At 38.8% G+C, this 12,815-nt stretch overlaps 1 protein-coding gene across 3 annotated transcripts in view; it reads left to right on the top strand.

The window, feature by feature from the left end:
- Positions 1 to 8,532, top strand: part of LOC147020457 (E3 ubiquitin-protein ligase pellino homolog 2-like) — a 69,310-nt gene extending 60,778 nt beyond the window's left edge. For all 3 annotated transcript variants that reach the window (XM_085895783.1, XM_085895782.1, XM_085895784.1), the window contains 2 exons: positions 6,273 to 6,449; positions 6,576 to 8,532. In XM_085895783.1, coding sequence (XP_085751909.1) covers positions 6,273 to 6,449; positions 6,576 to 7,172 — 774 coding nt within the window. In that variant the 3' untranslated portion in view covers positions 7,173 to 8,532. The remainder of the gene's footprint in view (positions 1 to 6,272; positions 6,450 to 6,575) is intronic.
- The last annotated feature ends 4,283 nt before the right edge of the window (positions 8,533 to 12,815 follow it).

Raw genomic sequence — 12,815 nt, 5'->3', positions numbered from 1 at the left:
AGTCCTTGGGAATCTGCCTCCTGATTTTAGATTGCAAGAGTATGGAAGGCCTTGTTTTTCATCTCCTCAAAAGGAGCATATTTCCCCTTTTAACAGCGCAAGTGACTGAGAGCTAGAACCACCCTATCACCCTGCACCTCTGACACTGTAATTCACTTTCTTCTCTCTCATCTATTCCAATCTTCCCTCCAAGGAAGTGTTGTATGTAAAATCCAATTAACGGAGTAAACCTTTTACCAAAACTATATCTCTCATCTGCAGTAATTTATAACTTATTGTTGAGCTCATACCTATTGCATGTACGACCAGGGCATTAACATAGGTTAACATGAATTACAAGTACATATATCGGTGCAGAATGGACAAAGCAACATTGTACGAGATTTGAACCTGGGATCCCTGCACAGCAAGGTGCTTGTTAGGGAAGGTCGAAACATTCCCAACCCAATCACTATGGATATTGCTCTTCTGCTCATGCTGAGTACAACATGGGGGTCGTGCTGTGGAGGGAATCTTTCAAAGCAAATTGTTTTATTTTGTTTGTGCTGGGTTAAACATAAGATATTTGACCTGAGATCATCTCAAAGCACTTTTCAAAGATTTCTTCAGGAATCAAAGTAGAGTATGTATTTTCTTGCATGACATTTCAGTATTTGGAGGGAGGGGGGTGGCGGAGTAGGATGCGGGTAGGAAGGAGAGTGAAAGGTTGGATGAACAGGCAGTGGATGCAGGAGATGGAATTCTGATGTGGATACATAGGGAGAAAAGAATGAAACGTGCAGCTCAGTTTTTTGGTAGGAACGTTTTCCTTCAAATGTTAGACAAAAGCAAAAGTTTTGAGTCAGCAACTATAAAGGCCATTATTATTTACTTGGGCGTGATTTATTCCTCTGATTTTTTTTTTCTTGAAATTATTATTTAACACTCATCACCTTTTCTCCCTTTATCTTCTTTCAATGGCTCTGCCTCTTTGAACTCTGCCAGGATTCTGGTAGTGCTGAGTTGATAGAGCCATCCGGTGTAAGATTTGGAACAGGAATGGTGCACATTTGGTTCTGCGTAAAGTCCTCATTCTGGCACGGTGTCACAGGCCTACCCAAAAGGGACCGCCCAAAGTAAATGCCGACATTCGTGGGCGAGAGGCGTATCGGAGAGTAACCTCTCTGTTCCCCCGCCCGCGCTCTTCTCCCCATTTCCAGCAGCAGCAAGAATGATGTTGCAGGGCAGGGGCAGGGATGAGTGTTTGTGGCTCGGCACGACGTGTCCCTCTCGCTACCACTTCGGGTAATGCATCCTGGGGCACGACGCTCGGCTTGTCGGCCGCCCGCTCGACTCGCGGCCACCCACCTGGCCACAGCCGCGACCGCAGCCACTCCGTTGGTGTTTGTTTTGGAGGCGAGAGCTCTCTCCTATCTGTCGTCTCCCTCTGTGTCCTCTTGTTTTTATATTTCACTCCAGTTCTTTTGCTAACATGTTTGTGGGCATGACGATAATTTCCTATTTGAGGCCTTTGCTGAGCAGGATCAGACTACAATGGGCTGGACAAAGTTGGGCTGTGTGGGGATTGAGGGTCCCCTATCCTGCCATTGTTTGTGCCTAGCTCTCTAGTTGTCTGGTCTTTTACACGTTGTTATAGGCCTTTCACAAATGCAGCTATTCTATCATTTGCATAATTTTAATCCTTTGATAATTTGCTTGCTCTTGAGCGCATGTTGGAGTTCAGTAATCAGAATTTGTCGGCCGAGTTCTTTGCTACCGTCAATCTCATAGCATGACGATTAATAAATGATAGTTTAAAATGAAATGATGAAAAAGCATTTATTTATTTGTTTGTTTATTTTGGAGTAGACGCTAATCAGTCCAGTGTCTTAAACGATGTGCACAATGATGTCCTTGATTTTAATCATCACCAGGTTGACATTTCGTACTCTGGTTATGAAAAGTGAGAATAATTGCATTTATGTTTCTTCTTGCAAGAGGTTTGTTTGTTAGCAATTTGATTTGAAGAGATGGTTTAAAGGGATGCTTCAGGTTAGAGTTGATGAAAGTGTGCTTTGCTTGATTACCTGCATATACAAATACATTCTAGTTTTTTTTTAATCTGTGCTTTCTAAAAGATTAAATTTGAAGACTGTGAAGGTCATGACATCATTGGCCTCAGCACCATGGAGCTGCCATTTGTACAAGCTGTGAGCGTGCACGAACCAATATACTGGGTTGATAAACGCCATGGAGGAACGTTGTAAGGCCGTGATGATCCACCAATCCGCTTTCTTTCTCTTAGAGTTTTACTTGGATTTGGAGGAAAGTGGAAGCAATTGTTGTGTTTTTTTTATTTTATTTTATTTTATTTTATAAATGTTTTCCTCATTGAGTGGGAGTAGACACGTTCGGGTTATTTGGCTGACTAGTCGTGCTCAATAGCGTGAGCGGGGAAACGTGCGTTCAACCTCCTCAATTGTAAGAGCTGGCAGGATGGCCTAGAGGTACACACACTTGCCTCTAAACTGTCTAGCCTGGGTTTGAATCCTGACCAAGCTACAAACTTTCATCCTGGTGTTTCACAGGCAGGCGATTAATCAATGTGTGTGCGGTCTCTCGATAGATGTTAAACTGGGCGTCCCATCTTCCGGCATTCGTTGGTGGATGTGAAGGATTCCAAGGTGTCATTCGTGAACTACTGCTGCAAAGGCAATGGCAACCCACCCAGTATAACCCTTACCAAGAAACTGCTTTGGAAGCACCAACGCACTGTAATAGAACATACAGTCGTAGAATCTGGATAATAGGCATATGTGCTTGTATTTATATTTAGTGTAACGTATGCGCTTATTTTCCATTTGTGCTTAACACCTATTCAATAATCCATGACATGCACTTATAATGGTAAATGTTCTTCAGATTGGCGACATAAATGTTAGTTTTTACGTCATTGCAATTTTAATTGTCTGTACCTCTGAAAAAAATTACTAAATTCAAGAGTTCTTTATCAAGCAAACATTGTAAGAAAATTAGAGTTAAATCGATCATTTCCTCACATCAGTATTTAGGCATAGGTAAGATTTACGTGTGGTACGTTCATTAAATCCTCAGTTCTGAACATCCATCGGGACCATTCTCTGTGCAGAGCGTTGGTGCTGCCTCAGCAATCTCCTTGACAATTGGGCACAATCCTGGATGGGTCGCCACTCTGACAGAAAATACCAGCAAGCTGGCACTCGTTTTGCCGAACTCGGAAGGATGACAGGCTGATTCAACCCCACCTGGTATCAATTCAACAGCTGAGTGGGATTTGAACTCAGGATCCTTGGATCCCAAGCCCACCACCCCCTAACCATTAAGCCAACACCTGGCTTAGTTCTGACCAGTGATACTGGTTACTGTCTAAAATCTACATCAAAACAGTTGCAATTCAATTGAGAGACAAGCTGATCAGAGGGATGACATCCTCATCCTCACTGTCACTCGGGTTCATCTGGGAATTCGTATCCCTCCAGCCCCTCCAAATGGATCCTGTCATCTGTTCCACCTCCAGGCAGTGCAATGCCGGATTTGACAAAGGAGTGGTGGATCATCTTCTGGTTGACACAGATTCCCCCCCCCCCCCCATGCCTCTCCTATTCACTTGGTGATCAACACATGCCTGTCAATTGCAGTGAAGCTGCCACTCACATACAGGTTGAGGTTGTCATGCATGTCTTTGTTCTGGATGATTTCCAGCTTATTCTTCACTACAAAGAACACAGAGACATCCAGGGTCAGGGATCAAAGTCATGGTGGTGTTCACTGCCTTGACGGCCTTCTTCACGTTGTCAGTCTTCTGAGCACGGTGAACGTCGGCAACAAGCAGCTTGTGATTATCATCGTGGCATGTTGGCTTTTACAAGTGGTTAATCCAAAACAGAGTTTCTGGCTCATCCACCCATGCATTTTTCTGGAAGCACACGATGACTCGACGGCCATAGACATCCCTCTCCTTCTGAGGTATCCAGACTCCCTTCCCTCGCAGCACTATCATTAGCTTGATATGGGATACTCCGTCGGAAAACACTGCAACTTGAAAAGTACATTGTCGCTTATCCAGTGTGGAACCTGCCCCTTTCTCCAACACAAGTTCATCTCCCTTATTGGCGTTTGTTTTCCCGATCATGAAGGCAAACAGCAGTGGTGAATTGTCAATATTAATAATATCCTCATAACGAAACTGTCCAATTTCTCCGTCCTTTGTACCTTTTTATAGACGCCTCCATGGACAAACTTATGGAAAGTCTCCACTTTCTCCCGTTTATCCGATGCACTGCTTTCATGATTGTTAGTATGGGCTCTGTAAGAAATCCTGTGCCTCTTCTTGAATGCGTCAAACCAAGCACGAGATAATCGGTGTTGGGGTACTTCTCACTGCACAGTTGGTTGGCTCGTGTCTTGAACCACCAATGCTTCACTTTCAGTCCTCAAGCACGTATCTGTTTAAACTCTGCAACAAGTTCGTTTTCCATGTCCGGGTAAAAGGCCGTTTTTGCGCTCCCTATCTTCTTCGAACCTTTCGCACTGAACAATTATTTCCTCATTCTTCACCATTCACATCAAAGTCCTTGTGTTCAGTACAAATTTATTAAATGTTTGCTGCTGGTTCTTACAAGAGTTGTAAAACCAGATAATGTCTATCCTCTTTTCACGGGTTTATGATCGACGCTTCATTGGCGGGTCCATTTTGATCGTAATGAAAAACGTTTATTTTATGGCCCTTCGACGTAAAGGGTCGTAAAACACCCTTTTATGACCCTTGGTGAACGTTGTTTTGAACGTACAACTCTTGTAAGTACCAGTACCAGATATGTAAGAAATTCGGACTTCAACTTTATGTGCCAATAAAACACGAAATACTGTCGTGTTTGAGTTGATAGCATTTTCATTTTTATCCCCCGCCGCGTGGCGGAAGGGGGATATTGTGACCCAGGTCGTCCGGCTGTCCGTCCGTTCGTCCGGGCGTCAACATTTATAGCTGTGAGTGCGATAACTCATAAACTGTTCGCCATATCTATTTGAAATTTGGGTCACACATGTACCACCTGAAAAGGAAGAACCCTATTTATTTTGGGCGTGGCCAGATCCAATATGGCCGACTGGGGCGGCCATCTTCAAAAAAGTTTTTTCGCCATATCGATTTGAAATTTGAGTCACACATGTACCACCTGAAAAGGAAGAACTATTGATTTTGGGCGTGGCCAGATCCAAGATGGCCGACTGGGGCGGCCATCTTGAAAAAAATGTTTTTTGTAATAAATGGAAAACCGCTTATCTGATTTCAATTATTTTTGGTTACTACGTTCCTCACCCCTGGGGAACTTTTTTGAGATGATGACCAAATGGTGTCTTGTTTCCAATTCACCTCCCTCATTATCTGGAATATGTATGACCTTTTTCATTCAATGGCGGGGGATTCCCCATCTCTGATGGTATATTTTTCAAAGCTTTGCTTTGACGTTTTTATATGCGCTTATTTTTTAATGGAGAAATAAAATAGGGAGGCCTGTGTGTGCTTATTTTACACCTGTGTTCATATTCACGCATATGCTTATTATCCAGATTCTACTGAATGGTACGTCTGAATCTTAATCACAGCTTAGTTTTTATCAGATAATGTTTGTAATCTCGATAAATGCAACTACAACCCGAAATTTCCCTTTAATACTCGAAGATGAAGACCGAATCCTAAATTATTCACTTTTAAAGCCGTGACGATAACACTCTAAACTCACCCCACCTCACCACCCCCTGTCTTGCTCAGGTTCTGGCACTACAACAAGAACAGGTGTGAATGAATGCCTTCATGAGATCCATTTTTTACAAATGTTGTTCAGTGCAGGATATTTACAATCGTTTCGTCCATCTTAGGACGTGACCTTTTCCACTTCATGAAGACCAGGTTCTAATGTAAATGTTATTCGTAACTGCATGGTGGTTTGAATCGAAATTTGTTTGCGAAATTTTAAAAAGTTACCTGATGGATTGTAAAACAGTGCCAAGTTATCTTGTAGTTGTAAAGGTGTAATTTTGAGTGTGCAGGTGGATTATGATTGTTTGACATCTGATTGTGACACGCATAAAATATCCCTTTATCATGTGCATTATAAATCCTCTGCCTTCCCATCTGCTCCTCCCTCTACCTTCTTTCATATCATTGTGAAACACACACACACACACACACACACACACACACACACACACACACACACACACACACACGTGCAAAAAACAAATATGAACCCTAGGAGAAGGCACCCAAGTGGCGAGGCTCATCGGGTGAAATGGATGCCCTCACTACAAATGGTGTCTTGCTCATGCAAGTGCCAAATTCTGGCGAACGCGCTGTATGGCGTGAGGTCTCTGTGGGTGGGCAGGTGTTCCCTCTCAGCGAAATGCGCAGCTCGCGCCATCCCGAAGCCCTGGTTAGTAAATCGTGTGCATTATCCACGGTAACAATGATCCAGAGGCGAACACTTAAGTTTGTGAATGGACAGGTTTGACCGGTTGTCCCAGATTTTCTCAATAATGACGGTGGCATTCTACCACAGGTGCGAAATGAAACCAATGAACTCCAAGATGGTTCCCTCATTGACCTTTGTGGTGCAACGTTACTGTGGCGCTCGGCTCGAGAGAGTTGCAGTGGCCCTTACCTGCCACACCATAAAAGCCAAAATGTGCCACCTCTTTCTCTCTCCACCTCTTCTGCAGGCAGTGCATCTCAGCTTGAGGCCTGTCTCACCTGTGGTCATGTGATCCAAGTGCAAAGGGTCAAACGGCAAGAATGGACAAGTTGTGCGAGGACGCTACAGTTAGGTGCCATGTCGGATATCGACTACAGTATTGCTAAATCGGGCCCGTCGGATGTCTGGCATGGTCAATATAGAGCGACGGAGCGTTGTACAACCTGTCTCGTCCAAGGCAACTATTCACCACTTTCGCTGGGCTGTGAGGCAGGGCTTTGTGTGGACGACGGCCCACCGACACATGCTTTTGTGCCTTGTGGTCATGTCTGTTCGGGTCCGACGGCAAGGTTTTGGGCCACGACCGGTCTGCCCCACGGCACTCAGGCTTTTCACGCCGTTTGCCCATTTTGTGGACGGCAGCTGACTGGAGAAAAAGGCTACGTAGAGCTGTGTTTTGACTGAACAGTGATGATAAACCTCATGAGCTTTGTCGGCATGAAGTGTTGTTTTTGGACTAGCATCTTTGTGACGTTCACGACTGGCTTCGACACTTTGAACATCGTCTCGGTCTTGTTATTTTGAACATCACTTTTATCGAGCTGCTACTACTGGTTTGAACGTGTTGCAGATGTAAAATTAGCAACACGTGCTTGCTATTCAGATTTTATAAACAAGGCCACGGGAATTGGATTTAGAGAAAAACAAACAAACTTGCAGAATCACAAATATCAAGGAGTGAGGCAAGTGCGATTAAAAGGAACAACTCTTGTTCTGCTGTTCCTGTCATTGTGAGAATTATTAAATTATTTGATTTGACTGAAAAACTTTCCTGAAATGAAGGAGGGAAAGAAAGCTAGAAAAGAGTGAAATAAAAACTCATTTCTGCAATTGAATCAAATTTATGAATTCTTGTAAAACGGATGTACAACTTGTCATGGGGCATATTTGGTTTTGGTTGATATCCTTTTGTCTTTTCATGTTATTGTTATTGTTATTATTATTATTATTATTTTATTTTAGCTGTCTCACTGCCGAGATGTACTTTTTCGTTGCTCATGAAAAACGAAAAGGTTCTTGATACTTTTTATCTAAGTTTTGTAACTTTGCCAATTTTTCGCCTTTTACTGAACGCGACTCGATGTCTTTTATTTCCAGTCGTATCTGTTGTGGGATAACTGTTTAGGTCCCTTGATTGTATGGATCAGGTTCATAACACTAGTTTTCCTCGAGAATAACCATTGGGGTTTACATGTTGAATTGTTCAGTGAGTTTAGTTCATGCCATCGTTTGTCCAATTTGCCTCCACACCCTAATATTCTTGGTCAGTCTAATGTTTGTGTACATGTTGTGTCGTATACTCGGATTAGGTAGTCAAGTGGACTGGCCTTTATATCCTGTGTTTTAAGACTTTTTTTTTTAACTTAAAAGATGAAGCAACATACCGGTATATAACGTGCAATCTTCAATGCATTCTAAGGTACACAGGTAGAGTTAATTTAAACTGTTGCATCCATGTTGTGTACAGATCACACTTTCATGTTTCCTAAATTTTTGTGGTTATTCCAATGATGACTTGAGTCTCAGACTCCATTGTTTCTTTTCGCTGAATCTTTAAAGAACAATATAAATTGATTGTTGTATGATTTAAAGCAGCCAATTACCAGGTGGCTTGCTCGTTTACATTTGGTACATTTTGAAGCTGAAATCCAATCCAAATTCTTCAAACTCTTTAAAATTTGTTGTTGCATTATTTGCTTTGAATGATGGAAAAGATCAGCATTTATTTTCTGATAAATGTGTAATAAATCAGTTTTGTGATTAACCTGCAGCGTAATTTATTTTATTTTTTTTGTGCTTCGTACACTGACTACTTTCAAAGTACATTGGACGAATAAATAGACTTGTTGAGACAAATAAATACATTCCATGTACCAGATTTCACATTACTATCACTATCCATGAGTAAATACAGCACCGATTGGGGAGTTGGAGCAACCCTCATCAGGTTTATTGGTTCGGCTCAACTCCTCCCCGTGAGTGACGACTCCATACTCCACCTCTGACTTGAGACTTCCCATGTGACCACATTTTGAACCTTCATGCTTTGATTACATTAAGCCTGGTGTTGGCGCAGTGGTGAGGGCAGCGGCTTGGGACCCAAAAGGTCCTGAGTTCAAGCCCCGTTGGGCCACTGAATATATATATATATATATATATATATATATATATATATATATATATATATATACATATATATATATATATATATATATACATATATATATATATATATATATATATCTTCTTCTTTCGGCTGCTCCCGTTAGGGGTCGCCACAGCGGATCATCCGCATAGTGATCCTGACGCAACCCTGGTCGCCTCTTACGACACAGGGATATGGTACACCTATTTTAACCGGGGTATACACCGGCCCAGTACACTGGTACTCATTTCGCCGACCTCGGAAGGATGACAGGCTGAGTCAACCCCCTATATATATATATATATATATATATATATATATATATATATATATATATATATATATATATATATATATGTAGGGTGAATATACTGGTTCTGGCTCACTTTTCCCTATGTAAATGAATGGAGGATTTTCAGCGATTCCCTTTTTTTTCCTTAAAAATAAACCCCCTTTTTATCCCAAGGTATATTTATTTGTCTCCCCTTTTAACCTAGGGGCTCTCTATTCAAATAACCCATACAACAAGATAAAGATTTGTTCAAGTAGCAAAGTAGTAATGTGATTTGTTAAAGGTGATTCTAAAGAAATATTTGAAACGTCTAAGCCCCGGGACACTCTTTATCAAATAACCGATGCATATTGTTTAGCTCACTCATTGAACCTATAAAGATTTGTTCATTCTCAAATTCCTTCAATAGTTTAATTTTCTTTGCACAATAATCCCCATCTAAAATATTGACAAACAAAACATTTGAATCTTTATATTTTTTAAGCTACCCCTTTTGTGCCATTACGAAATGATAAACTTCTCTTAATGCTCTTGTATGACCACCTCCTGAGCCACATATCATTTTGAGATTATAGTAAATTGTGTTTTCATTGTTCAATTGATAACCATCAAAGTTTTCAGTCCATTCAAGGATATTCATTTTTTTCTTTACATCCTCTAACTTACTACTTTTTAAATTGATTCGCTGATTTGTTTTATTTACCTTTGTTTTAGTTATTTTTTCAATAAGACTTATTTGATACTTTTCACATTCATTATGTTTTCCATTTATAGACCAAGACTGAGATTTTCTCCACTCTTGAGTTTGATTAATACTTGGTTAAACCATTTATATATTGCGAAAAAACGCGGCGGTAGCCCTTAAAAAACCCTAACCCATCTTCCCATCGTTAAAACACAATCTATTCTATTCACTCTATCATACAATATCCATATGGAACACAATCTATTCCATTATCTAAAATAAATCTCTTATCATCAAAGGCTCCTAATGCCTTTTTATTTACTTCTTCACTATATATGTTATGTTTATAACTTCTTATTGTATTCATTTTTATATATTCTTCTTTCTTATTCATCAAACAATTATAATAATTTCTAAAAGTTATTGATTTCTTTATTACATATTTCTTTATTCCCTTTAACCTCTTATCAATCTGATCACCATACTTATAAGCATATGCCTTTGCTCTCAATCCAATAAACTCACTCATCCTTAAACTTACCAATAACCTTTTCATTCTTTTTGGAAAATAACTCGCTCTTCTTGCTGAAATTACATGTATCATATACTCCAATATTTTTCTTCATATCTTCAAACACATCATCAGTTTTTATATCTAGGATAAAACTATCAGTGTCCATATACAACAATGAAACATTTTCACCATACTCTTTCTTTAAGTCATTATACAAATAATCATACATCAATATCTTTGATAAATCAAGAACTGCTGTTCCAATATAAATTGGTTTATCCATTACAATACTTTCCTTTTTAATATGAATTGCAGAAAAGTTCTCTGAAAAAACCTCTTCTCTCTCAAAACTTGGTTTATTTATCAATCTCGAAGCTTCTTTCCAAGATGTTGCGAATATAATGTTTTGCCTGTTTCTAACATTTTCCATAGTCTTTCCAAATACAGCATTATTCATTAATTTATAAAAGTCCCCTTCAAATTTTACTTTTGTATTTGCTCTCATATCTGTATTGAATTGAATATACTTTTTCACCCAAGGACTTTGTTTAAATTTTAAAACTCTATGAATTTTAGCGACTCTCAATCCTTCTCTCAAAAACTGTTTTAAGCTTCTCTGATGTAAAACATATCCCTCTTTATCATAGAATGTTGTTAATAACTTTTCTGTTGATTTGCCTTTAATATTAAAACTTTTATGATAATCACTTAACCATTCTTTCTTTGGGGTTTCTTTCTCACATGCAAAAGGAAGATCTTTATGCTTATTATGAAGATCACTCGGGTACCTCAAATCAACTTCAAAATAATAACCTTCTTCTTCCTCATTCAATTCCTCTTGAGAAGAAATAACAATATTCATCAAAGCCTTTTCATAATCCTTTTCTTCCACCCACTCTAATCTACCATAAGGCAGAGATTGAGACATTGCCCATCCATACAAATTATTAGCATCAAAATACATCAAATAATTACTATCTTTTTCACTATCATAATTTGGAAGATATTTATTATTTGCTTTAGCATATCTTTTTGAACATACTTGTGATATTCCACCTCTCTTGGACTTCTCAATCATCAAAAGCATATCAACATCACTGATTAAATCTATATCTTGTTTTGTCATTTTCAACATTGCACTCCAAGCTAAACCAGGAGCTGTGAAATAGTGGGCAGGATCTAATCCATAACAATTTTTATTATGACAGAGTGATCTAAAAGCTTCAAACACATCAGCTAACAATAAAACATCTGTTTTTAGATATAAATCATGATATTCTCCAAGGTTCTTTATCTTAAATATTTTCCATATTTCTTGTGCGTGTTTATATTCCTTATCACTTATCTCTTCTTCATAAAGGTTATTATAGAAACTTTCTTTTGATGGAAGTTGTGTTTCTTTAAATCTCGTAAATGAATCCATATTATCATAAGGATAAATTCCCTTACTTGTAAGAATTTTCTCTTTACTTTGAATTTCATTCCTTGTTTGGATTTCCTCTCTCGTAAGAATTCCTTCTTTAATCAGAATTTCATCTTTAATCAGAATTTCCTCTTTAGTTAGAATTTCATTCATTGTTTGAATTTTCTTTATAATTAGAATTTCATCTTCAGTTAGAATTTCTTCATTAATTTCCTCATTAATTAGAATTTCCTCTTTACTTTGAATTCTCTCTTTAATCTGAATTTCCTCTTAGCCAGAATTTCCTCTTTTGGAAAGAATGAATTAAGATTTGGAAAAGAGTCCGTGGAGCTTAGATTTGATGCGAGGTTGGCTAGTGGTGTTCCCATAAACTTGGAAGAATCAAGAAACCGAATACGAGTTATAGGTTTTGTGAATATCATTTTTGTAAATGAAATATACTTTTGACTTGTGTTTGTTATGGCAGAAATATTCCCTGGTGTTTTTGAAAGTTCATTTATAAATAGATGTGTATCATAGTTGGCGCTGTTGTGAAGAAAGACTGGAATAAAAGAAGGTAATTTATAATTAAGATTACAACAGGAATGAGCGGGACCTCCATATTTACCAGTAAGATGACAATGATCCCTAACTTTAGACTCCTTAATTTCCCCCTCACAAATATGACAGATATTGTTCTTTCTAAATTCTAATTTTTCTTCTTCGGTTAATTTCATCGGTTCATTTGTTTCTTTCATTAATTTAGTTAGTCTTATACAATCCTTTTCTAATCGTTTTATAAACTCTTGTGAAGCTTTTTTTCCACGATAATGTTCAAGTTTGTTATACTTTTCTCCAACAGATGATTTGATATAATAACAGAAACCACAAGGAATATGTTTTTGATATTTATTTGTATATGATTCTTTTGGATTAGGAGAAGCAGTATTAATCTTTTTAAGGATACACTCAAAATCAGCGTATATCATAAATGGGTGCATGATAGATT

This window comes from Eptatretus burgeri, chromosome 9, assembly GCF_056783735.1.
Source record: "Eptatretus burgeri isolate ZD-2024b chromosome 9, Ebu_testis_v1, whole genome shotgun sequence".
NCBI lineage: Eukaryota > Metazoa > Chordata > Myxini > Myxiniformes > Myxinidae > Eptatretus > Eptatretus burgeri.
Note: the sequence above shows the minus strand (reverse complement) of the source record. Positions and strands in the feature narration are given on the sequence as shown.